The sequence below is a fragment of the Athalia rosae genome, chromosome 6, assembly GCF_917208135.1.
Source record: "Athalia rosae chromosome 6, iyAthRosa1.1, whole genome shotgun sequence".
Lineage (NCBI taxonomy): Eukaryota > Metazoa > Arthropoda > Insecta > Hymenoptera > Athaliidae > Athalia > Athalia rosae.
In genome coordinates, this window is record NC_064031.1 from 666,638 (window position 1) to 689,595 (window position 22,958).

A 22,958-nucleotide genomic window follows, 5' to 3' on the forward strand; every position below is an offset into this window, starting at 1 on the left:
ATCATAGATTCTGTGTTATTATCTATTTGTCTGTTCTGCTTCTTGTTTTATGTACCTTGTGTAGTATTTTGTGTGAAATTTTTTACTGTTTTGGTCTTGATTATTTTTTGACAATGATGTTTAGTTATAAGGTGATTGTGAATTATGATATTTATATATTTGTCTGTGGTGTTTCGTGTTTTATGTTATTTATGTAGTGTTTCATGTACGTGCATGTTTTGGGTGTAGTTGACTTGCGCAAGTTTTAATTGGCCATATATCCATAAGATTTTTATTCATGCAATGTTCATTTATTTGTGCAATTCATAATGCAAATGCCATGTCTCAATTTAAGACTACTGTATTTTACCATACTTTTATTATGATATAAAGTGTCTTATATATTATTTTTTTTTCCAATTGTATGTTCCAGATTCTATTTTGCCGAAATTGGGATGCTGAGCTGCTAGTGGTTTGCATAGGGCTTTTGGCACAGGATGTAGAATATATAATCTATTACATATTGTACAAACTGTGCCTCTGGCGATCGTTCCACCCGGGAAAAATCGAAACGAGCCGGGGACGCTACCTCATTTAAGGTGGTTTGGAAACGCGTCATTTCAGATGGTTCTAATTGCTGATACTGTGGCCGTAAAAGTCGTTCAGTTCTCCGTGTAACTCTTTGTGAAATTAACTCTCTCTGATGTCAACGAATTCTGAGTCTCTCAATCATCAATCGAAGAATCTCATCTCACTCACGTATGAAACGCCGCTGAATTCAACGCGGTCGTAATCGCGGTGGCCCGTATCAGGCGGCAGAAGTCGCGAGGTGCAGCGGGACGCTACGCGACCCCTGATTGGCTCGGCTTAGGGTGAGGGGCAGCTGGTATAAATACCGAGCGCTAGTCCGCCTACGCCATTCCAACGTGGATCTTCGGGGCGGCTGGACCTCCCTGTAACACCCTGAAAATTCGACTCCACCTCGGAGCAATGGATTCTGGATTCGGGACATGACCCATTGGAGTCATCCCTTCTGGCATTAGCAAAAGAACGAATTTTGAATCTTCTGACGAATAAACGAAAAACCTTCCCCCTTTATGTATGCAACGCCGCTGAATTGAACGTAAAAAATAAATGATACGTCGTATCAAAGTCAACGAAAGTCGCAGAGGTACAGCGCGCCGCTACGCGGCTCCCGATCGGTGCACTTGAAGGGGTGGAGGACTGGTATAAATACCGAGCGCTCGCGCGGCGACGCCATTCCAACGTGGATCTTCGGGGCGGCTGGACCTCCCTGTAACTACCTGAAAATTCGACTCCACCTCGGAGCAATGGATCCTGGATTCGGGACGTGACCCATGAGGGTCATCCCTTCTGGCATTAGCAAAAGAACGAATTCTGAATCTTCTGACGAATTGTCGGAGAACCTACCCGATAAATTCAACGCAAAGAAACGGTGATACGCCGTATCAAAGTCAGCGAAGTCGCGAGATGCAGCGGGCCGCTACGCGGCTCCTGATTGGCTCGGTTTAGGGTGAGGGGGAGCTCGTATAAATACCGAGCGCTCGCGCGGCGACGCCATTCCAACGTGGATCTTCGGGGCGGCTGGACCTCCCTCTAACTACCTGAAAATTCGACTCCACCTCGGAGCAATGGATCCTGGATTCGGGACGTGACCCATGAGGGTCATCCCTTCTGGCATTAGCAAAAGAACGAATTCTGAATCTTCTGATGAATTGTCGGAGAACCTACCCGATAAATTCAACGCAAAGAAACGGTGATACGCCGTATCAAAGTCAGCGAAGTCGCGAGATGCAGCGGGCCGCTACGCGGCTCCTGATTGGCTCGCTAAAAGGAGTGGGGGAGCGTGTATAAATACGACCGGTTTTTTTCCGGCGTCGCCATTTCAACGTGAATTTTCAAATTGTTTGCGTCGTCTCCGCTAAATTCTCTACTGATCTGAACCAGACGTAGTAACATCGGATCCTGAAGCAAGTGACGATCAGCGATGGGACCACTCGAACCAGCTTAAGTTAGCTGACGGTATGGATGCGTTATTAAAACATATTAATAGTGGCGATATGGGACGCAACAAGTCTAGACCGGTCGCCATTGTGAATAATTTTTGAATTCTTGCAGCGAGCCTAACATCTTCGCGGACGATTTGAGTTGCACTATCGGTGCCTACAAATATCTGGGAGCATTCGTACCGGATATTCGCTCTTCCTGATATGGGAATTGGTGAGATTTGATTTTATTAATTTCTCGAAATTTCTCTGCAGCGGCATTTAGTGCCGCTGGCGGTCGGGTGTCTTCGGCTGGACTCGGTACGACTCGTTCACGCGTTCAAACTTTTGCTTCGCAACAACAATTACCACGTCGCATTGATATCTCGATTTGGGGTTAATATTTTTTCGTTTTGAATTGTTGATTTTCGAAATTGTTGACTACTGCGGTATACTTGTTTGAGCTTGTTCGTAGTTTACTGCGCATTAGTGGCCGAACAGAGGTGAAGATATTATTTTTCGCTCATTGTTAGTTTCTTAACAATTAGAATGCCGGGATGTGATTTTTCTCGTGAATACGGACGCGGTACATGCGATTATTATTCCATCTTAGATTTTATTTACAACTGCGATATTTATATGCGTTTTATTATGCATTACAGAACTCGGAGCCAGCAACACACGGCTGAGAAGGATCTCGAAGCTTCTTGAAGCGGATCCCTGTGCACTAGACTTCAAAAAAAAAATGGTGAGTTTGGAATTTGATAGTTTTTCGGCTGATTCTTTCCGAATTCCTTGATTCTTGTTGCTTGCGTGTACGGAATTTATTGGAATAAAAGTTTTGATATTCAGTTTTAGATAACAATGTTCCTGCTGGGTAATCGTCGATTCTTTAACGTGAAGTGGAAAATCTTCGAGTTTGAAATTTCTCGAAAAAATCTGATAGTTACTTCAACCGGATCTGTAATATTTAATTCTCCGTAATTGGAATTTCCTGAAAGAATCCGATGTAGCTATTTCAACCGGATATCTATAATATTCAACAGATTCAGGAAAAATTGGTGGGTTTGAAATCCGCATATTTTTCATATCATTTTTTACAAATTTTGAATTCTTTATAAAATTTTTGAAATTTTTTATTGCAGATAATCGTTTTTACTGCATGCGATATATCTATGCTGCACATGTAATGGAGTCAATTTTCCGAAAGAATCCGATAGCTACTTCAACCGGATCTCTTATATTTAAATCTCTGTAATTGGAATTTCCTGAAAGAATCCGATATAGCTATTTTAACCGGATGTCTACAATATTCACCAGATTCAGGAAAAATTGGTGGGTTTTAAATTCAAATATTTTTCATATCATTTTTTACAAATTTTGAATTCTTTATAAAATTTTTGAAATTTTTTATTGCAGATAATCGTTTTTACTGCATGCGATATATCTATGCTGCAGATGCAATGGAGTCACCTCGACTGTAGGTGATCATCACCATTCACATAAAGTGAAAAATCTCGGTACTTGAAATTTTATACAACCACTTATTATTCTGAATTCACGAATTTTTTTGATTTTCGTTATTTATGGTTTTTTTTCCTCGCCAATTTTAGAGCATCGTTCTTCGTGGGAGCATCACATCACACCTACTACACATCTTTAGCCATCAGGGAGGCAGAGACTTCCGGATAAAATCCAAGACCTCCGAGCTTGGGAACCAGCTCGGGTCCGGTTTTGGTACCGGCAGCGATGGGGTAAGTCCCAGCAGTCAGATTTCCTCGATTTGTTTGCCAGCTCACACGATGGTGAACGCTGGCATCGGGTCGTTGTATTTTATAACTAGTTATAAGTTTACCCCCTTCCCCATTTCTCTTGGCGTGGCGGTACTTTTAGATTTAAAAATAATTTTATTAGCTCAGGTAATGGCAGGTTTGGTTGCCGTTGAGCATAGCGCACCTGCACTTTGTAGAGTCACAGATATAGAATTCTTTTGCAAAACCATTCAGTCAGTCAATCTATAAGCATCTATTAGTCAGTTAACGAATAGTTTTTACATTATAAACTATTCAAATAAAATCATCATCATCCACCAACCTTGTAAGCGAGAGTGTGCAGCTCATAGGCAACGGTAAAGACCATCGTTTGATCGGCCCACGCGTTTTCTTGAATTATGTAGTAATTTTTAGTGATTGATCTCGTTTACGTCGATCACTTAACGGTAGAAAAAATTTAGTCGTTCGAATGGTGGTCCTTTACCATAGTTTCACTTTCTCTATGAGAATCAGGTATGTTCAGCAGCTCCAACCAATTCAAAACTTTGTGATTAGTTTTTTGAAAATGAAAAATTTTCTAATTATTTTCCATTTTCCTTCATTCAAAGTTAATCAATTTCAACTGATGAATATGTAAATACATATTTTTCAACATCTTCTCTTCTCCCTGATTCTCTTGTTAATTTTAAGTATCCGATTAAGCATCAAGAAACTACCGCGGACATCGTATAGATTAAGTATGAAAATATTTAAGGTATAGATTAAGTATGAAAATATTTAAGGTATAGATTAAGTATGAAAATAATTAAGATTACGATTAAGTCTGATGGATAAATTAGGATTTTCAAATTTTTGAATTGAGAAGAATCTTCGACAACCTTTTCTCTTCTGACAATGAGATGGAATGCAGAACAACGAAAAATATTACTCCACTACCTATTTTATATTTTGTTAGCATTAGGAAAAAAAAAACAAAAAACTAGTCATAAGCAACCCCATTCCATACACATATATTTTTAGCCCTTAATTAATATGAAGTATATCATTATTTTGCTTATAATATTTTTCAACATGGTTCTAAATGAAATTCTCAAAAGATTAATGTAAATATTCGAATTCATGAGAATCACGTTATTCAAGCCATTTCAAGATCTTCAAAGTTTGATGAATTTTGGCTGATAAAAACATATATGTACACACAACATATATATTTAAGGAATATAGAAAATAACTTAAGAATTATTATTTAGTTTTAACATAAATATATTAAGTTTTAATTAATTTTAACTTTTAAGTCTGCGCTCAGTACGTATATTAAGAAAGTAAGTTCAAATTAACAATAGCTAGGATGTCTAATCATATAAGATTTTTTCCTCCCACACACAAATCTTTCAGCCCTTAGCTTTTTTTTCTAATTGTCAGTTCAAATAGATATGAGATCGATTAAATTCATTTTTCAAAGATTCCAATGAAATTATATCAAAGTATTAAAAAATTAAAATCAATTGAAATCGAGTCACTAATATCATTCAAAGATTTTCAATGTTGAATATAAATTTCGGCTCACAAAAACACACACCTTTTCAAAATTTGCTAAATTCTTTGGCTTCTGCCAGGGCATGGGCAGCCCGTACTATATTTTCACACACAACAGGTAATGGTGAGTCTTTGAACGAGATACCACGGCAATGAATGTGATATGTATGAGTAAGATTGGTATGAATGAGATGTACAAACATATGGGAATTTTTTTCCCCTACACACACAGCCCTTAATCTTTTCTTGTTAAAAATATACAAATTTGAATCATTTCGGCCTAAAGAACACACACCTCTTCAAAATCACGGCTTCTGCCGAGGCGTGGGCAGCCTAAACACACTTACACTTTGAGAAGATCTTTTTTCTATTTTTTTTTTTTTCCTGTAGAGTCAGTTGTCAAAAGTTTGACAAAGTGAATGTGAACCGAATATGTCGGAGCGCCGGCGCTGGTATGAATCGGGGGTTTTCGTCAGTAAAATCATTTCTTGGATAAATATAGGTGAAAGGCAGGTATAGGTAAATTCATGTATCGCGAAGGGTTTATAGTTGGTATGTATGTGCAGTATGTGAGTGCGAGTGTGCAAGTCATAGTTTTAACCGTTGGGTGGGATGTGGGCTGAACAATATGGGTAGGCAAGAAATCGGAAGTGTATAACTTTTCTGTCCACAGCAATTCCAAGTGATCAATTGAGTAGAGTTCATCCAATTGCGTTAGCTCATTTTTTGCAATATTTCACCTTATATTTTTCTTACAATTCTTTTCAAGTGATCTCTTAGGTCTCTTTGCTGAGATCTGATAGACACTTTTCCTTCCCAACTAAATGAATTAAATTAGATTGAGTTCTTTGCTTCCCTGTAATATTCTAATATTCGCGGTCACTTGGAATGGGCAAAATACGTCCGCTTTGCTCTCCGTACCAGCCGTGGTGCATGGAAGTGAGGTGGACGTTGAGCTCGAAGACGTCGCGTCGAAGAGGACCACCGACCGCCACGCCACAAATTTTCAAACCTTCCCCCTTTCCACTCCCCAATGTTAATTGGAATAGAAGGATGCGATTAAAAATTGCATTTCCTCGATTTCCATTAGCATAAATATTCCAAGTCTGACGCTGCTCGCGCGGGTATATAGCGCGCGGACGAGGAATCGCATGTTATGTGTTTATATATTTTATGTCTTGTACGCCCGATTGGGCCATTTTTAGCGTGACTTGCCATCTTGCAAGGCGCTTTAAAAACTTGATGTGAGAGATTTTCTTTCAGGTATTTAAAGTAAAATATAAACCCAAGTTCCGTCGCTGCTGCTCGTATGCGCGCGGACTTGGCACTTAAAACATAAATGTCAACGCTTTGTGCGTTTTAAACCCAAAAACCGAAAAATTGTAAGGAATCAAGTACTATCGCACCTTTTTGTGCCTGGTACTTGACTTCCACGGGATTATTTGTAAGATACTAATCAAAATTTTACCTTTCAGATTATTAATAATAATAAAATTTTCTTACAGGTGTTAGGTTTTAGCATTTTAGTTTTTAAGGTCATTGCTAATCAGATGTTGTTCACAGGCTGTCTCTGGCTACTAATATATTGCAGTTTGCTTTCTGATTTCAGGAATTCAAACTCCCCGAGGAAGTCTCAAGATTCTTTCAGAGTCTTAGTTTTAATACTAATCATATGTTTTTTACAGGCTGTCTCTGGCTACTAATGCAGTTTGCTTTCTGATTTCAGAAATCTGAACTCTTGAAGAATTTTCTTGAAGCGAATAAATTGGAATTGATGCAAAAATTTCACGGATCATAAAAATACATTCCAATCCCTAAATGATCACACGGAATTCATCAGCTGAAAATTCATCGTTTTACTTCCAGATTCTTAGTTTTAATATTAATCAATCAGATGTTGTTCACAGGCTGTCTCTGGCTACTAATATGCGGTTTGTTTTCTGATTTCAGGAATCCGAAGTCTCGGAGAACTCTCCAAGTTTTTTTTTCAGATCCTCGATTTTATCGTACTAATAAAATGTTGTTCACAGGCTGTCTCTGGCTACTAATATGCGGTTTGCTTTCTGATTTCAGGAATCAGCACTTCGTATACCTTGTACTTCTATATCCAAATTTGGACAATTGGACGGTTCTTCATCGCCTCATAGAGTTCACAACATTCCAAATTTCTGTTTCAGGAATTAGAAAAATACATCTCCGATTGCGGAGGTCGTGGCGCGCATTATGATCCAGACATTTTGGCAGCTTAAATTATTTTATTCAACATCAATCGTATTTTTATGTTTGCAGAAAATTTCACTCTGTATAATACTGATATGCTAATCACTTGTTTGTATGTTCCAGGTCTCGAGTTTGATTAATTAATTGACAAATACTTTTTCTCTTTTCAGAAATCGTAACGTTGCAACTCATAAATCGTAATCATATTATCGTAGATTCTGTGTTATTATCTATTTGTCTGTTCTGCTTCTTGTTTTATGTACCTTGTGTAGTATTTTGTGTGCATGTTTCGTGTGAAATTTTTTATTGTTTCAGTCTTGATTATTTTTTGACAATGATGTTTCGTTATAAGGTGATTGTGAATATTGATTATTATCATAGATTCTGTGTTATTATCTATTTGTCTGTTCTGCTTCTTGTTTTATGTACCTTGTGTAGTATTTTGTGTGAAATTTTTTACTGTTTTGGTCTTGATTATTTTTTGACAATGATGTTTAGTTATAAGGTGATTGTGAATTATGATATTTATATATTTGTCTGTGGTGTTTCGTGTTTTATGTTATTTATGTAGTGTTTCATGTACGTGCATGTTTTGGGTGTAGTTGACTTGCGCAAGTTTTAATTGGCCATATATCCATAAGATTTTTATTCATGCAATGTTCATTTATTTGTGCAATTCATAATGCAAATGCCATGTCTCAATTTAAGACTACTGTATTTTACCATACTTTTATTATGATATAAAGTGTCTTATATATTATTTTTTTTTCCAATTGTATGTTCCAGATTCTATTTTGCCGAAATTGGGATGCTGAGCTGCTAGTGGTTTGCATAGGGCTTTTGGCACAGGATGTAGAATATATAATCTATTACATATTGTACAAACTGTGCCTCTGGCGATCGTTCCACCCGGGAAAAATCGAAACGAGCCGGGGACGCTACCTCATTTAAGGTGGTTTGGAAACGCGTCATTTCAGATGGTTCTAATTGCTAATAGTGTGGCTTTAAATATCATGTCTTATTGCAGAAATAAATTTTTAATCTTAGGTTCAACCGTTTGTCACTGTGCAATGTATATTCAAATTTTACAAAACCAAATTATCATTTAGGTTTGTTGAACGTGAAGCAGAAAGTCACCAAATGATTCGTACAACTTTGACTTTTATGGAAGGATTTTTTCAGAGGACGATGGCCCATTCTTGAGTCTGAAAGATTTTGTCCCTAACATTGATTTTTTATTTTTTGTAAAACCATGTATCATAATGTACCTATAATCATAATGTATACATCATGTATGTTTCAGGGTATTTTTCTGAATTACCTCTGAAAACTTTTTTTTTCAGAAGTGGAGTCAATCATTCATTGTCTGCAAATACTTATTTAAAACAATCTTATATTTCCCCCGCATCCCAGAAGGTAAATGCCGAAATGATTTTTTTGGTTTTGAGTGGTTGATTTATTGACGATCACATTAACTGCGGTTGGCATGCACCCCTAAGTATGCGAAGGGTTGTCGGCATCGTATAGTTACTCACAGATTCAGTAGATGTCCCTCTCCGTACTTTCTCGCTTTGCGAAAGTCGCCGAATCAATTGCTTTGGGCAACTGGGGCAACGAATTCTCGGTTTTGGATAATTGTCAAGTTTGTCAAGTAAACGTTCTGGAGGATTGACACGTGATTGTACATGTAATAAATATACGGATATTCGAAATATCAAGTAAATATATTTTGTATTCTACAATGTTCTATAATTTTCCTATGCTATCAGAACTCAGTACATTTTTAACGCAGTTTTGCTATGCTAACCTTGATTTAATGTTTCTAGAGTCTGTGACATTTCGGTCAAATTAATAAACGTCAGTCAATATCTAAATGGCGGACGTTCGTGATATTTTAGACATCGAAGTACCAACAACTCCTGAGGTGACAAAAGAGGCAATATTTGGAGGGGACAAGAAAAACAGAAAAAAATATGAGTACAAAGTTCCAAAGCGGCCCGAAGGCATGCACAGAGAGGTTTTTGCTCTACTTTGCAAGGACAACAATGAAGTTCCGCCACTCTTCCCTACGGACACTGGAAAAGGTTACAAGCAAACAAAGGCAAAACTTGGAATGCGCAAAGTTAGGCCTTGGAAGTGGACTCCATTCACTAATCCTGCTAGAACTGATGGTGCCGTATTTCATCACTGGAGACGAGTTGCAGATGCTGGAAAAGAGTACCCTTTTGCAAAATTCAACAAAAAAGTTCCAATCCCTTCGTACACTGATGGCGAATATGTTCAGCATTTAGTAACGAGTGGATGGACTAGGTCAGAAACAGATCACTTATTTGATTTGTGCAGAAGATTTGATCTTAGGTTTATCATCATCAGAGATAGATGGGATCGTAACAAATTCCCAGATAGATCAGTTGAAGATCTGAAGGAACGGTAAGTTTATAAATTTCTAAAGTCTTTTAGGTTTGCAGATTTTTACTTCCTCCACTTTTTTTCGAATAGCTATTATCAAGTCTGCGCTGCTTTGACAAGAGCAAAATCCCACAATGATAAAGTTTATACGTTCGATGCGGAGCATGAGAAGAGACGAAAGGAGCAACTGAAAAAATTGTTTGATAGAACACCTGAACAAGTGGAAGAGGAGCAGACTTTATTGGCTGAATTACGAAAAATTGAACAGCGAAAAAAAGAAAGGGATCGTAAGACCCAAGATCTACAAAAGCTCATCACCGCAGCAGATCATCAAGTCGATTCTAGGAAAACTGAAAGGAAATCTACCAAAAAAAATAATAGCTCAAATAGAAATAGACCTGCTAAGGTTGATTCCGCTAATGTGAGTTTTGTCTTGAATAGTCATTGCTATTTTTCAACTGGAGCTTGTCGTTCTCTGATGATATTCTCAATAACCAATAATTTCCAGGTCGTCGAATCAGCTGGAATCAAGTTTCCTGACTTCAAAAATAGCGGAGTGAGTCTTCGTTCACAAAGGATCAAGTTACCCAGCAGTCTTGGCCAGAAAAAAATGAAAAGCATTGAACAAATGCTCACTGAGCTTCATTTGGGTAACTATATAACATTAATATTATACATAATTATCTGCTTAGGTGTTCCATTATACATAATTACAAGTCTTGACATATTCTATATTTTACAGAATTAAATCCTCCACCAACGGAACAGATCTGTCAACAGTTCAACGAATTGCGTAGCGATATCGTACTCCACTATGAGCTCAAGGGTGCTCTAGCTACTTGTGACTATGAGCTACAGTCATTGCGACATCAATATGAAGCATTAGCTCCTGGCAAGGTGATTAGAAAGCTTTACTCAAGATATTTGGTGATCAATATTGTGCCGTTCTTAATACTTGAATTATTTTGCTCTGATTGTTCTAGACTTTAACTATTCCACCCTCACTTCTGCCCAAAGTTATACCTGAAGTGAAAGCAGATATTATCGATGTCGTCGGATCGCCTAGTATACCCAATGTAACCCAATAGAACGGCGAATTTACATCCTATACGTTTCATTTTCAAGCATAAGGGAAATAGTAGAAAAAATATACCTATTAATATTTTAATAGAATCTTCATTTATAGTCTCTAGTTTCAATCTTCTATCGTCTCAGGATCTATGACCTCGGGCTCGGAGAGTGTTCGACAATCTGAATAATTTGAAATATTCAATCAGTGAGATGGAAGTGTAAAATCAACTATGGGATCCAATGATTGAACTTTGGAAATTTAAGAAACTATGTACCTTGATCATGTTTGAAAGGTTTTATGAGGATTAACATCAGCAAACCGAAAAGCGCTGCGCCTCCGCAAGCAAAGGTCAGAACGTCTCTGTAGTATCCTGGACAGTGAGTTGTACACCTGAAATTTCAGAAGTAAAAAATTCTCAGTACCGAAATTCGATGTGGACTCGAAAAGAATTTAGGCCCATGAGAATGACTTATTTACAATATTTCTCAACCGCCACAAATCTCTTACATGGACTGAATCACGCCGACAACCAAGCCATTGCTGAGTTTATCAGTGAAACTCATTACACCATACACAAATGCTCCACTCTCTGTGCTTTGCCCAATTAAGTCTGCAGTCACTCCTAGACTGGTAACTAACATGATAGAACCACCGGTACCTGGAAGGTATGAATAAATATGTTTGGGTGATAAACCTTCTTTAGCAAATAAACCAACTGGTGTCACATTCACATATAGTTACCTAGCAACATTGATACTGGGTATATTTCGTACGTAACATATGTTTCTCCACTTCCAAGTCTGATCCATAGACAGGCACCAATGCCAAGAATCACGCCAATAGCGTACGCTATTTTTCTTCCTAAATTAGTGTTCAACTTTTCGATTACCAGAGATGCTGCAAAACTGCTGATGAACATAGTCAACGGTATCGTGGCTAATGATGTTGCGGCCATATTGAGAGATTCGTGCAAATATAGCGGGACATATACTTGTGATAAATTAACGAATAATCTGGTGGGCATGTATACACCGGCGACTTGGTAGAGCTGAATATCCTTTAACAGAGTACCAGCTGATCTTGTATTGCGGCGTAGAGGTCCTGGTATGGAACAGTTTTTGTAAAAACTGAGTAAATTAGACAACAGCGGCAGTTGGTTTGGAAAGAAAAATTTGTGGGATTACCTGTTGTGTCGCACAAGGGACCTTCTTTAACACCGAAATGGAATATTAGAGAAGTGATCGTGCCAACGAATAATCCAATCAGTACAACTGTCTGAAAATGATGAACGTCTTTTGGACCTATCTGCGAATCTGCGGTACCACTCGTTACATGAAGGACCCCCCAAATTATACAGTAAACAAGTACGTTTGCAAATACTGTAAAACTATACCTGGCAAAATGAATAAAAACTTTCATGATCTGCAATGCCTGAAGAAATGCAAAGTTGGGAATTGTATGTGTTTTACCTGATTGCGGTGAGTTCTGTTCTTTCATGTTCCGTTGGTGTCAGGTCAGGAATCAATGAGAGATGAGATATCTGCACTGCGGCCCAGCCGAATTGAAATATAATGACAAATCCCGAGTAGTATATTACCTGGGCCCATTGATGCGATCCCTCACAATTTATACAAGGAGAAAATATGAATGGGAATGAAACTAGGATACAGACCGTTCCTGTACAGATAAAGATGAATGAGTTACCCAAGGATTTAAAGCAATTTTAGTGACAAGAACTTGAAAGAGCTCCGGATAACCTACGCCATTATTTCTTCATGTCCTCACCTAACAAATGCCATGTTTTCCTCCTGCCATAACGGCACAACCAGAAATCGTCATTTTTATCCGAATGTAATCCAACAAAAGGAGTAGCAAGGGCATCAGCAATTTGCCCGATCAGTAATATGATTCCAGACAAAATAGCGCTGAAGCCAAGTACCAAGTGAAAGAATACTAAGAGATAAGTAAACCACATCGAAGCACAAATATCATTTAACACATGGCCCACACCGTATGATATTTTGAGTTTGCAAGGTAGCCTCCTGACAATCTCGGTATAGTCATTTGTTATAGAATTTGTTGAGCCCTCCATTATTTTGAGAGATTCACGGCAGAGATTTCCTGGGGATGAAGAAACGAATTAAAGATAAACTACATACCTATTGAATTAATTCTGACTTGTTCTCAGGAATTTAATCGTTTTTTTTCGTTGATTCTTTTACCTCAAATCTATTATCACATACAATGCATCAATTTAAATGCATGTAGGGGTTATTATTAAATTTGTGCATAGAGCAATACTACTTCTTCATGTCAACATCGCTACTCTTGGTATTACAGACGATGCTGTCGGCTAACTGTCAAGCGTCCGAATGGAAAAAAAATTACAATAGTTTCTCATTCTTGTTCACAGGAAAAACGTAGTGACGTTTATTCAGCCATCTTCTCTCACGTGCTTATGACAAACAAAAAGCGGTCATGTTCCAACAAAATAATTGCTACTCTGATCATACATGACTACGACAGATAGCGCTGCGCAACTGTCAATGTCAGAATGTCAACAGATGTGTGTTTGAAAAGTGAGTTCTAATCAGCAATAATTGACAAAACTCATCAGTTTTTTCAACCATATTGTTATTGGTGATATCATTTTTGTTATTATTTGTGATTGAAATTTAGTTATCAATTTGAAAAACCGTTTGCGTCTGTTACAGTGCGTCCGCACGTCTGTGCAGCAGAGATCGTGGTCGAATGGAATTTGTTGGCTGATCAATTAATGCAGTACGTATGCACTGACAACTTTAGTTATAATTCAATATGACACGCATATGACGAGACGATCGGAAGCTGTTATCGCTAAACTGTAATATATAAGTACCGCAATCAGCCAACCGTGGGCACAAATAGTGTTATAATGAAATCCTATAGTGTTATATAAATTAATAGCTCATAAAACTTGTTATTCATCGTAAATACCGTTGGTAGGTGATTAATTAATATGTGAACATCGTACAAAGCTAGTAAAATACATCAACCGATAATATTTAACCCAATTGCAGTCGAGAAGTCGTGTATGTGTTTAAAAAAGTGATAAAAAGCACAGTATTATCGTAATGCACTTTACACATACTCACCGATACGGCAGTCGATAGTACACTGAAAACTATGTACTATTATGGAATCAAAAAAGAAAAACGATGTTCATGTGTAACGGACACAATTGCAAGATTATCCTCTGTGAGAAGACTGCATCAAACTATTATGAAGCGGTGAACAATGAGCTTTAAACATAGATTGAAATAAGATATTGACAGACTACGGTTCTGATATCTCTTCCTGTATGACTAATTACCGCGGATGAAATTTAAAACAGTTTAACTACAAAACAAAGATAAGAAACGTTCATCACTCAAATTAATGACATTGGAGGGCTGATTAATATCAAATAGTTCTTGCAGTATATCTATATTTCAATTTCAGATGTGGGAAAAAGAGCTATTATTGTATCATCGGAATGATTCAAATTCATTTACAACTCTACGGAGGTAATTCACTTTGAAATTCCATCAAAGTACCGGTAAAACAGTTGAGCAGATTTGTGGAAGGTCGTGGTTTAATTTACCGAGAGAGTCACCGGCGATTTTGAAAGTTTCGCCCGCCATAGCGCTCTCGTATTCTGTCGTCGAATGCTCGACAGTACGCCGCAGTGCACCACGGGACGATGGGTTGTGCTTCGTTAAGATACAAGATGGCTGACACTTGTTAGTAGAGTGTATTTTTGTTCGATTCAAAGTGCATTTAATAGGAAAAAAAGAAATCAGTGCCTTGATAGTGGCGTATGTTTAAAACGTGTTTGTACAACCAGTTTGAATAATTAGTGATAAATTTTCTAAAACTTTTCTAATAACTCTTAAAAGCAACAATTAAGAAAAGTAAGAAACGCGTTCAAAATAACATAATATTATAATAAAGAAAGGCATAGAAAAGGAAACCTCCTCGAGTATAAAATTCTAATGTACACAGCTATCATCAGCAGAGAATGATGTGATGATGTGATGTGATGTGATGTGCTGCTGTGGCTATGGCTGTGGTTGTGCTACTGTGGAAAGTTTATAGTATTGTTATTTAAAAGTGAAGAAAATAGAAGAGTGAGATAAACAAAAAAGCGGCACAGTCAAGCTATGTTCCTGTGCACTTCTTTCATTATTATGGCACATTGCATGTGATATAATTTTAGTGATTTGAATATCGTGCCTGATAAATTATAAGACAGTGGAGTAGTGGACCGTTTTGATTATTGTGAAGTTACAGAGTTTGCTTTATATGCAATAGTCGGAAACGATTGGATATTTCATCGGAATTTATAGTGACAATTACACGCCCGAAACTACAACTAAATCCCTGGATTAAATGAAAGGTAAGCAAACCATATCTCACCTAGCAGCAGCTACAGCATAGCTATGCTACCTAGATATGTAAGCTTTCCCACTCTCGTGTACCATGTTAATACACATATGCATACGCAACACATACTCCCGTGTACGTATACGTATGTAAAATGTATGTTATACGATTTAGCGTCAATTTCAATAAAATTCTCGTCTACCCTTTTCTTCATCGTAAGCTGTTGGGCTGACGCTTGAACTACTCAACGATTATCATTCCTGGTTCGTGCGTTTAACTTAATCGTGTGCGACATTAATTCATCGTAACGCGTACATCGGGTGGCTCAAAAGTATGCTAGCAACGTTAATTAACGCGATAACGGGATTCATAAGAGTTTTAGGCTCCTAGTTCAGTAAGTATCTTCATACATGTACGACGAAAGGAAAAAAAAAGTACAGGAAGGCATTAGACGGCCAGACTCCTGTTTGTCAATCGGCCAGCACCGTTGCTTCCCTTCCTCTCAAATCCACTTCCTCCTTGAAATTTGCTTGTTGTTTCATCTCTTAGAAAGACGGATATTCAGCATAATCCTGCGGTATGACATAGTAGCTGTAGGCATCCCAATCTGCGGTCTTCGCAGTCAGTCGGAACAGCATAGTTCGTTACGTATAGGTACCACGATACGGCGACGACGATGGCAGCTTTCGGTTTTCTTGTGTGTGTCAAAGATGTTTGTATGTATAATATACATGCATATGTCCATACATATATACGTACGAAACGCGTTTATATACATACATCGTATTTCCGACGTCTTTATGGGCGGTACAAACACGTACGGGTACGACCTGCCTCTTCTGCTTTGCAGGACGCGCTTTCCCGCATAACATCATCATACGCGACTTTACTTACAAACACATCAATGAATGAGCGTAGGCATATGTAATCGTATGTATTTGAAGGCAAAGTTATTCCGTAAAACTTGAGACTTTGAAAACTATTTGTTCAAAACGCTCGCCCACCTCGAAATACAAACGTCAGATCTCTGAGTATTTTTTACCTCTGCTCAAAATTGACAGAAAATCAGACAATCCGACTACTGTTCACGGTTGATAGAGTAACAAAAATGCAACAGATCACCGTCTAAATTCTCAGATGTGTTGGTAGGAGGTGGTAGGTAAAAAGTTAGGGACGTCTCACGTCATATACTCAGTTGTCAGGTCGGTTGTTTATCTTGGCACGCGTTATACAGGGTGAATCGAATTATTTAACGTCTTGTCGATTATTTCTGGACGTCTAAAAAAAAACCGATTGATTTGCGCATTTTTAATTTTCTCACACCACGATATGGTATACGTGATCATTCACACCGTCTTGTATCATTACTTTTGGTGGAGAATATTTGGAGTAATTTCCGTTTCTTTTTTTCATTTTTTTTATTTTTCAATCGACTCTGGCGTAGGTTGTCGAATACCAGACATTGGATGAGAAGAAAAATTAGTAATACAACCAACGAGTCAGGCTAGAAATTTTCTAACTACATCCTTACGACAGAAATAGGTAGCTGCTGCTCCATTAAACGGTCGTTGTTATGTTTAACATTTTTTTCCTCTTTTGTTAATTCATCTTTATCAGAAAGCTCAGCACCACAATTTGCAGTTGTGTAGTTCCGTTAACACTTTATGATAAGCCGATAAGTAGGAGACTATTTTTACAGTCGCACGACTTTTCATTATTCAAGCAACACGAATGTATATTTTATTATTCGATTACTCGATGTTTGGTAGTCAAAAAACCCAATAATCAGCTCGAATGTATAAAAATTGTTCCTAGCAAATCTTTTTTTTTTTTTATTGTCACTAACTCTTGTGCCGCAGAATTTAATAATTTTCGACCGTCCTTGATGCTTCCCCTAATCTTTGTTCTTAACTTTCGTCTTGAGTAATATCTAATCTTTTTTAAGTGCGATACATACGCACGATTGTGTTTGCGACAGCTATATAGTCATGTAAATACATAGACGTATAGGTAGAATACTCGGTCTCCCAAGGAATTGAAACTTAACGGGTCAACAATGTAGAAAAACGGTGAACTACGCTCAAAACTACGCCCAGCCTCGGTCTATATATCCATTCGTTTCGCTTTGTATCTCACTGTGCTCAACGGTGCAACGCAACGTCCGTCTTTTTCGTCCTTCCGCATACATATCCTGACTCACCCTATACAAACTCGGATAAATTATTTGCGGTTCACATCGTTACCTGCACTATCTTAAAATTTTAGCCATCGTTTTATTCGCGAGATATTCTTGAACGAGTGTGTATCGCGATTATTATTTTTTTTTTCTGCAGTCATTTTCACAGTTTTATTATCGTAGGGATATTGTATGCGTTATGTTGTCCTCGTTTTAATTGCGGAGACGACGTAAAAATAATGAGGTCTATTCACGGTGCAGCATTTTTCTTACTTTTTTTTATTTTTCTTTTATAATTTTCTTCTTTTTCTTCATATCGTACCGCATGGGCACGACCATAACTATAATAAGTGGTATTGTCATTTTCTCTTCTGCGATCATGCGGCTGATTGTGAGAGCTGTATACTGCCGAGTTGTCGCAGCAGGAAACACCTGCCCGTTTGCGATAAGTGCGAAAGATGGGTACCGTTGATATTTGAAAAACTCTTATACAATATAAATGGCCTTTTTATACTTGGGAAGGGAAAAAGGAAGGAGAGAACAGACGTTATTATTGAAATTTTTATTCACCATGTCCCTATGTATTTAAGCAGACTGTATACGGCAGTATAATCTGACGTTCTATATTTTCAAAAATTCAGGTGAAGTGGCACATCCCTTGATCAGGCAGAGGTGAGCCACGTCGGGGTTAGAAGGCTATGCAAGGGATGAATGGAAGTGCCGCTCTCCGTCGTAGTGGTGCCGGCGGGGGCGGTGTCGCCGCAGGTGGTAATGGCAGCGGGGTCGGTGAACCCCCACCGATCGCTACCCTCGTCGTATACAAGGACGACGCGGGATATGGGATGAAAGTTTCCGGAGACAATCCCGTCTACGTCCAGTCCGTCAAGGAAGGTACGTCAAAAAGTGTTTGTATTATATGTTACTGGATCGCAATGAAACAAGAACTATCCTGGGATGATTTTTAACATATTTTCTTCTCGTTGGTCTTCTTTTTACATGTGTAATTAGGAATAATCCCGATCTGGTTTCTAATGAAATCTGCCTGCACACCGAGCTACACTATGTACGATAGAGAAATTAAATTGTTCAGTATGATATTTTACATACTCGACTGGCTTCATTTCTTAAATACTTGAAATTTGATATCGTTATGTATGTATTTCGTGTCGACTGAAATGCTAACGCAACGATACAATTGATTACAGGTGGTGCTGCGGCGAGAGCTGGACTTCATTCCGGTGACAAAATCATCAAGGTATATCGTCAAGATACATAATTCATATATTTGTACATCGATGGATGGTATATATTCTTTCAAACTCTCATTTGCCGAATATTTCAGGTGTGTGCGATTAGAGACGTCATATTTTATTTTATATTTTTCGAATTCCTCTCTAGTCCACACTCCTGCGCGCACAGTTACATGTAATTCTTGATTCTCATACTAATTCTCGGCAGTTACTGACTCCACATCTGAGCTGCGAGTAGGAAGTTTATAAAATACAACATTAATTATTTTGCGTTCGCAGGTGAACGGTGTAAACGTGATGCAGTCAACGCACAAGGACGTCGTTCAGTTGATCAAATGTAAGTACCGAATAATTGACGGGGATTTAATTTGAAGGGAATTTCGCGCGATCTTCACCTCGAAGAAGTCGCACGAGTTCGTCACCTGCATCAAATTCTAATCGATGGTCCTCGTGGACCAAATTCTGCAGATATCTTCGCGTTCTCGCCGTCTACATGGTTGCATAATGCTTCAAACCTCACGATCCACACTTTCTAGTCCCTGAAATCATGGGGATTTTTTTTACCTAATATTAGTTTTACTAACCTCTTCGTCCAGGCGATAGATAAACCCGTGATTAATAACAGTGACGGTAATAATGGCGATGATACGATTAATTATATCCGTATGATACCGTTTGTTATAATCATTATTGTCTATGTTCTGTTGTTGGTTTTCCTTATTATTTTTACTATTGTTGTTCCATTACACGTGCATACATATATGCGATGGATGTGTACATATATATACAACATTACGTACATCATCTCGGGGCCGCAAGGCATCGCTGACGTAAGCGTGTAAGTTTATAGCGGTGACTGCCGTCCGTCCGTTCGTTCGAATGTTCGTCAGACAATCCGTCTCGCTTTGGTGTCCGCGTTTCAAAGGCCAGAGCTTTGCATATACAGTGCCTTTATTCTTTTCCCTTTCTCGCTTCTTCTCCCTGTTCAAAAAATTACGTTTTTTTCTGTATTATTTTTTTTTTATTTCGAATATCAGATTCTCTCTTTTTTTCTATCTCACACTGGTTGGTCGTTTTTCGTGTTGCAAGTTATTGCTATATCGTAACCGTTGGAGATACATTTGCGCGCACACTGCATTGTCGCAAGCGATTCATAATCAACAAGTTATTAATTATTTGACAGCCGCCCTCTAACTACCGTATAAAAATAAGAGACAGGTATAGTTATACATGAATATATTTGTATTTTTATCTCCGTCAAACTGATCGACGTTCAGATAAATGACACCTATTTTTCGTATTCGAATAAATTGGAAGACAAAAGTCAAATATTGCAATCGCAGTTGCAGATAGTGCAATTCGTATAAACTGACTAGTAATATCGAGTTCATCTCTATTTATAATCCATAACGCGCATCGATAAATTATAATAATCGAATCATTTTACAATACCTGTTTTTGTAGGTAAACATGAACTGAAGGTATATGGTATAATATGCGTAGTTTGTGGCTAGTCGTCTATCTTTGCAACGCGTTTAGTTGCTGTTACTCGTTCTGTGTTGAGTATTATACATATGGTCGCATACGTATGATATGTGTAACCTTCGAGCTTCTAGGACTCGGATTTCGTCTCTGGTCTCTCGCGCGTATCAGAAACAGCAGAGTGGTTCTACTTTTGTTTAAGTCCTAAGATTCTAATGAAATTTTCGTGCCCAGCTAAGTCCGAAACGACTATCGCGTTTAGGTAGGTAGGTAGGTAGCTAGGTAGCTAGGTAGGTAGGTACCTGCGCTACTACGCGACTTTATACGGACGTCCTTCGGGATAATTTTAGAAACCATGATCATCATTGCTGGGTAACGAAATACTATAACTTCTGAGGAAAAATGTTATTACGCTTCGTTTAACTATTACTAGAGAAAAATTAGTGATCAAAAGTAATTACGTTTACTATAATTGAAACTTCCAGTTTCACATATTTGTACTCAGTAGTTTTATATTATTAGAAAGCAAAGTAAAGAAAAAAAATTCTAGAAATTTTGAAAATAGTATATACTGCTGTTATATATCCACGTAAGTTCAACATAGATAAAAATAAAAACCCAGTAGTCATACAGTTCCTCGTAAATCGCGTGTGTTAATAGAGGAAAATGGAAACGAAGTTGAACAAAAATTATCTAGATCGTCGTCTGTGCAGAGGAAAAAATCAGATGTGTTTGGAATGCTACGAGTTAAACACCGATGCGAATGTGTATATAAAATTGATTTATATAGATTAGATTTCGTTGGAATTCGGACGCTTATAGTATAATAATTTGACGCGTTTTTCAGAGTAAATGAAATTTTTTTAAATATTAGTTTTTATTCTGAAGTTTCGTAGATTTTGGGTGGATATTTTATTGGGTTTGGGAAGAATTTAACGTGTTTCCATCTTATCTTTCTTGTAACTCAGTTTAGCGTGAATATCGCTTAGAATTTCAGTTTAGCTAATCTGAATTCGAAAGTCTGATCTAATCTGTCGTCGGCAAGCGCATATCGATTGAATGTGGCATCTGGATATCGTCATTCGTATTAATATATCGCATTTGCAGGTATATTGCTATCCCTTCCTTATTTTCTTCTTACCTCCTCACCTCTCACCCCTTTCCTCTCGTCGTGCTCTTCGTTTTCAAGAATCCCCCAGGTTGGTTCCTTCGGTTCTTTCCCTCTGCTACGAATACGATGTGGCGTCGCATCGCGATATTCGTCATCTAAACGCGCGCGCGCCGAGTAGATCTTTGCCTGTAGCTATTTTTCGAAAAATTTCTTCAGTCTTCACACTTATGTTAGTTTCTGCGAGCCGATCGTTTTTACGCAGTTCATCTCGGGTTTCTTTTCCTACAATTTTCCCCGCACATCGTCGTTGCACTAAATTAATGGTCTCACAAAGTACATCCCGTTCACTGCTGCTCGCGGAGTAATTAAATCACTCCTTATCTGACCTATCGTAATTGTCATCGCGTGTTAATAAAAAAAAATTAATGATAGAAACCATATTTAAACAAAACTACACTACCGTATACGATAAACAAATATGTATCGTAAATGCAATGTAATCCATAATATTAATGATTTCATAATTTACACAATAATAATCGCGGAACAGGAGACGGGAGATAAAAAAAACAGTGACCGAAAATTGTGCAGCAGTTTTCCATCAGCTTTTAACGAGCCAAAATAGATTTTTTTCGCGAATCATTATCGACATTTTTCCGAAAATCGTGTATATATCTTTTCACTGAGATATATTACACGCTCTTTGATGAGAACGCCAACGACGTACGACTTGAAGCGCGCATGGGACCAAAGTCCCGTCGAACTTTATTGGGGTACTTAATTTTCTCTACAATTCATTTAAATATTTGATATTTACATATTACGAGTAAGTCCTGCGGGTGCCGCGCATCGTTATAGGTAGGAAGATGATGCTGCGCGAATTATGGTATAGAGTCAACTTACGGGTCGAGGATTTCGGACCAAGGATGCCTAATTTTGAACGGGTCTCAAGATCAGGGGCTTGTTTGACCTCCAATTTTCGAACCCTTCGACCGAAAATGTTTCGATCAACAAAAGGAGAGGATATATAAAAAACGAATTTTGGGATCAAGGTAGTCTAATTTTAAGCAAGTCGCACGGTTAATATAGCGTGACCGTGCATCTGCATCAGGACCATACGAGAAAACTGTGTCAAATAAGAAGTAAAAAAAAAAATAGAAAAAGAAAAAAAATTACAGTCGAGTAGTGAGCGTGGGGAGATTTTCGATTTCTTGGTGTTTCACTTTTGGGAATGATACCGCAAGCGCGTGACTGTGCGTTTATTTAGAGAATCCGTGGTGCTATTTCTCTATGATATATCAATTCGGTGTCTCGCATCTCATGCATGCGCTGCTGTTGCAGAAAGTTTCCTCCTTGGTTTAGATCGCGATCATGATCGAGGGATACTTGCTTTTAGAATTTCACCGATACGACGGAGGTCAGATACTTATCTTGAAAAGTTGTTTTATAAATTCAAACCGTTTTTAAGATCGATTTTAATCTCGCTGTGTGACTCATACAACTCAAAACTTCTTATGTATACATGTACCGCATAACTATAC

At 37.9% G+C, this 22,958-nt stretch overlaps 3 protein-coding genes across 13 annotated transcripts in view; 2 read left to right on the top strand and 1 right to left on the bottom strand.

Annotated features, from left to right (window-relative positions):
- Positions 1-9,069: 9,069 nt before the first annotated feature.
- Positions 9,070-11,107, top strand: LOC105683489 (DNA methyltransferase 1-associated protein 1). 2 transcript variants are annotated; one of them, XM_025746186.2, is made up of 6 exons: positions 9,072-9,231; positions 9,340-9,943; positions 10,013-10,343; positions 10,431-10,572; positions 10,665-10,819; positions 10,906-11,107. In XM_025746186.2, exons 2-6 carry the CDS (start codon positions 9,387-9,389, stop codon positions 11,008-11,010), a joined length of 1,290 nt encoding a protein of 429 aa, XP_025601971.1. In that variant the 5' UTR covers positions 9,072-9,231; positions 9,340-9,386; the 3' UTR covers positions 11,011-11,107. The 2 variants fall into 2 exon arrangements, with proteins under 2 accessions (XP_020706601.1, XP_025601971.1); XM_020850942.3 differs by having other exon boundaries at positions 9,070-9,231; positions 10,013-10,572.
- Positions 10,891-14,481, bottom strand: LOC105683488 (major facilitator superfamily domain-containing protein 12-like). 3 transcript variants are annotated; one of them, XM_012396108.4, is made up of 8 exons: positions 14,129-14,481; positions 12,780-13,115; positions 12,464-12,671; positions 12,179-12,387; positions 11,736-12,095; positions 11,502-11,652; positions 11,269-11,384; positions 10,891-11,173 (listed from the first exon to the last, which is right to left on the bottom strand). In XM_012396108.4, the coding sequence occupies exons 2-8, from the start codon at positions 13,084-13,086 to the stop codon at positions 11,118-11,120; spliced, it is 1,407 nt and encodes a 468-aa protein (XP_012251531.2). In that variant the 5' UTR covers positions 13,087-13,115; positions 14,129-14,481; the 3' UTR covers positions 10,891-11,117. The 3 variants fall into 3 exon arrangements, 2 of the variants coding, with proteins under 2 accessions (XP_012251531.2, XP_012251530.2); XM_012396107.4 differs by lacking the exon at positions 14,129-14,481 and adding an exon at positions 13,217-13,686; XR_007279034.1 differs by lacking the exon at positions 14,129-14,481 and adding an exon at positions 13,217-13,703 and having other exon boundaries at positions 11,079-11,173; positions 11,472-11,652.
- A 134-nt stretch (positions 14,482-14,615) lies between these two features.
- LOC105683487 (rho guanine nucleotide exchange factor 11) overlaps positions 14,616-22,958 on the top strand; it is a 28,617-nt gene continuing 20,274 nt past the window's right edge. For 5 of the 8 annotated variants that reach the window (XM_012396106.4, XM_025746180.2, XM_025746179.2 and 2 more), the window contains exons 1-4: positions 14,616-15,411; positions 18,216-18,465; positions 18,780-18,829; positions 19,104-19,161. In XM_012396106.4, coding sequence (XP_012251529.2) covers positions 18,273-18,465; positions 18,780-18,829; positions 19,104-19,161 — 301 coding nt within the window. In that variant the 5' untranslated portion in view covers positions 14,616-15,411; positions 18,216-18,272. Of the gene's footprint in view, positions 15,412-18,215; positions 18,466-18,779; positions 18,830-19,103; positions 19,162-21,531; positions 22,191-22,773; positions 22,835-22,924 lie in introns of those variants that run through there. The other 3 variants (XM_025746181.2, XM_048657485.1, XM_048657486.1) reach the window with 3 other exon arrangements.

Excerpts from the sequence above, each read along its gene's own strand:
- LOC105683489 (XM_020850942.3), top strand. The coding sequence starts at position 9,387 with ATGGCGGACGTTCGTGATATTTTAGACATCGAAGTACCAACAACTCCT. Across the intron at positions 9,944-10,012 it reads GTTGAAGATCTGAAGGAACG|CTATTATCAAGTCTGCGCTG; the intron begins GTAAGTTTATAA and ends TTTTTCGAATAG. Across the intron at positions 10,573-10,664 it reads GCTCACTGAGCTTCATTTGG|AATTAAATCCTCCACCAACG; the intron begins GTAACTATATAA and ends TATATTTTACAG.
- LOC105683488 (XM_012396108.4), bottom strand. The coding sequence starts at position 13,086 with ATGGAGGGCTCAACAAATTCTATAACAAATGACTATACCGAGATTGTC. Across the intron at positions 12,096-12,178 it reads TCCCTTGTGCGACACAACAG|GACCTCTACGCCGCAATACA; the intron begins GTAATCCCACAA and ends GTTCCATACCAG. Across the intron at positions 11,174-11,268 it reads ACCTTTCAAACATGATCAAG|ATTGTCGAACACTCTCCGAG; the intron begins GTACATAGTTTC and ends CAAATTATTCAG.